This window comes from Daucus carota, chromosome 5 (assembly GCF_001625215.2).
Source record: "Daucus carota subsp. sativus chromosome 5, DH1 v3.0, whole genome shotgun sequence".
Classification (NCBI taxonomy): Eukaryota; Viridiplantae; Streptophyta; class Magnoliopsida; order Apiales; family Apiaceae; genus Daucus; species Daucus carota.
The window spans coordinates 27691613-27694782 of NC_030385.2; the positions used below are offsets into that span (position 1 = coordinate 27691613).

Sequence of the window (3170 nt, forward strand, 5' to 3'; positions counted from 1 at the left end):
TATTTGTGCTCGACTGCAAAGGGGTCCGTCAACCCATTGGAAAAACCTGCAACCACTGCTACCATCCACACAGTTCTTGAATCTCCGCCCAGCATTGGCGTCGGTCCACGCAACTCTATCAGCTGCCAATTTCCCACAATAGCAAAAACTCATGGCTTACACAAGAAAGAGGAGGAGATCATTCAGGATTAGGCCTTGCTTTTGTTAACCTACACAACTCTTCAAGGGTTAAAATGAAATACAGCCGTTGTATATACACACAGATTATATACACACACAGATTTGACCGTTGCAAATTAAAAAAATCTTGAAATACCCTCCCTCCGTTAGCTCCGTTAGGGTAGACTTAACGGGAGCCACAATTTCAAAACGCGGAGTGAAACTCCGGCCACGTTATTGCTATTTTTGAAGTTCGGCCACAATTTTGAAAATCAGTGTAAAGTTCAGCCACACCTTTGAAATTTACTCAATAAAATTGGAAATACAATTCAATTTTATTTTTAATATCATATATTATACTCTCTCCCTGTGCAGATTCTTTACAATATTTTTTGACACGTGTTTGAAGATTACTATAAAATATAGTTCCATGATATTATTTGAAAAAAATTCTCCCTAATAAAATTTTTACATTTAAATTTTTGTTAAAAAATATTATGAAACTATAGAGTTACGTATAAACAGTGAATGTAAAGAGAATTTGATCGGACAGAGAGAGTACTAACTTTTATGTTGTATTTGGTTGGGATGAATGAAAATGGAAAAAATGGAATGAGATTCAAATTATTATTTAGTTGACTGTATAATAATTTCATTCTTTCCCCGTTCCATTTCTGTCACCCTTAACTAGAGCTCAAACCCTTAAGTTTGTGAAGGAATGCTCCAATCCTTCTCATACATATTTTCTACCCAAATTTTAGGATAATGTTATTTCCAGAGCAAGATTTTTGTTTCCAGAGCAACTTCAATTCTCTCTTCTCCTTGCATCCACATAAATCATACAACTTCAGTACAAATTAAAAAACTACTCTGGATATAACATTTCCCAAATTTTATCATACGAAATTTGTTATCACTCATTTTCTTCAAAGTCCTCCCTCCCATGTTTTTTTTTATTTTTACTCATTTCATTCCATTCCATTCACCCCAAGCAAACATAATATAAAATTCAATTATACAATTGTAACATGCACCTAAGTGAAACGCAACACGACGTACTAATATTTAATTTGTGGAAAAGATAAATAAAAGTTAAGTTGAGCCATATAGACCGACCTTCCATCTAAAATTTCTACCTTTTTAAAAATAGACTCTCGAGTAGAGTCGAATTGATAAAATAAATTTTACAAAAATATAAATTATAAAAGATGAAAACATATGGTTGGGTTTATTTGTTCCCAGTCCTGAGTTTGTTTTATATCGTTTGTATAAAAAATCAAGAAATACATAAAATAAGTTAAGAATATTAATATTTGTTTCATATTTTCTACTTTTTTTCCAAACATTTTAATCACTTATAAGTTTTAACTTGCTTATGTCTACTGCATTTTTTTATTTTAAGTAAAAACACTTATTTTAAACTCATTCAAACGGCCACTGAACCCATCTCATTTAAAAAATTATTGAGAAAAGATACTCAATTAGATTATAAACTAGATTATAAGTTATATTTGTTGCGCAAAAAAAAAAATCTATTGGAGCAATAATTTCATATTACGCATTAATTTCATTCTTTATATTACCTCCCCCGTTCCTCTCACTTTCTAGCCCACCTTTTCTCTTCTATAAATCACATCCCTTCCCCTATCTCCAAAACCTCCTTCATTTTCTCTTCTTTCCTGCGACACCCACAGAGAAACACATACCTAGATTACTAATTTCAATCCCGTTAATCCTCCTTTCTTTCCTTAAGATCCCCCCTCATTTCTCTAATCCATCTGCTCAGTTGATCAAGATTTACAAATATTCACAAGTCCTTGTATTTTGCTTCAAACATATGTATATTTATGCTGCAAATCTTGATGTTTAGCAGTCATGAATGCAGTCATCAGTGAAATACTTCTCTCGGGGTTTACCATAAATTCTTTACTCAGGCGTAGATCCCATCTTGTTCAATCTTTCTCCGTCTCTTTCCTCTACTGGTTCTATGTTTATGATATCTCTTCCTCTTAAGCTTCAAATCTAGTCTTCTATCTTATCATAACTTCAAATCTCACATAGTTATTATTATTTTATTATTATTACTGGTCCTTTTTTATTTTATCGCAACAATACTTTTGAGCCCTCCTCAGGTTAATTAGCATGGCTTCTTCTGGTGGGAATTCATCAGGTTCGAATCAAAAGCTTCAAAACTCAGGGTCCGAAGGGGACCTGATGGACCAGAGAAAACGCAAGCGAATGCAGTCGAATCGCGAATCAGCGAGACGATCCAGGCAGCGCAAACAGAACCATCTCGATGAACTGATGGCCCAGGTAGCCCAGCTCCGAAAAGAGAACAGTCAGATCACCACAACCACCAACATGACCACCCAACAATACGCCAAAGTTGAAGCTGAGAATTCTGTCCTGAGGGCTCAGATGGATGAGCTGAGCCAGAGACTCCAGTCCCTGAACGAGATTCTTGATTACATCAATTCTACAGCAGCAGCCAGTACTTCAGCAGGCTTTGATGGGGCGTTTGAGATGGACCATGTTTTTGGAGCTGATCAGAGTAGTTACATGAATCATAATTCCTGGAATATGATGTACCCTAACCAACCAATCATGGCTGATATGTTTATGTACTAATTATAGTAGTATGTAATGTAAGAAAAATAATGGATGCTATCATGGTAACTTGTAATAAGACATTCAACAACTTGAGTTTGTTGAATGTCACTTTTCTCTTGTATTGATTGATCATGTATGAAATATTATAATAATGTTGTGTTGGTTATTTATGTCTTTGTAAGCTCTAATAATTGAGGTCATGTTCTCTGTATGTGAGTCTTAGAATAATATCTTTTTATGTTTAAGGATTCTTTAATCAGTCAAAAAAAAGTGGCATGGTGGGCTAGTTGGTTTCCTGGTTTACATTGGTGTGGTGGGCGTGGAAGTCTAAATCATCAAAAACAAAATAAAATTTTTAACTAATTTTTCTACGGAAGTCAGTTCCGACCCGATTCCGTACC

General features: G+C 34.6%; 1 protein-coding gene across 1 annotated transcript; it reads left to right on the forward strand.

Moving 5' to 3' along the window:
• The first annotated feature begins 1754 nt into the window (after nucleotides 1-1754).
• On the forward strand, nucleotides 1755-2935 carry LOC108219965 (bZIP transcription factor 44). Its single transcript, XM_017393575.2, has one exon. It carries the CDS (start codon nucleotides 2302-2304, stop codon nucleotides 2785-2787), a length of 486 nt encoding a protein of 161 aa, XP_017249064.1. The 5' UTR covers nucleotides 1755-2301; the 3' UTR covers nucleotides 2788-2935.
• The last annotated feature ends 235 nt before the right edge of the window (nucleotides 2936-3170 follow it).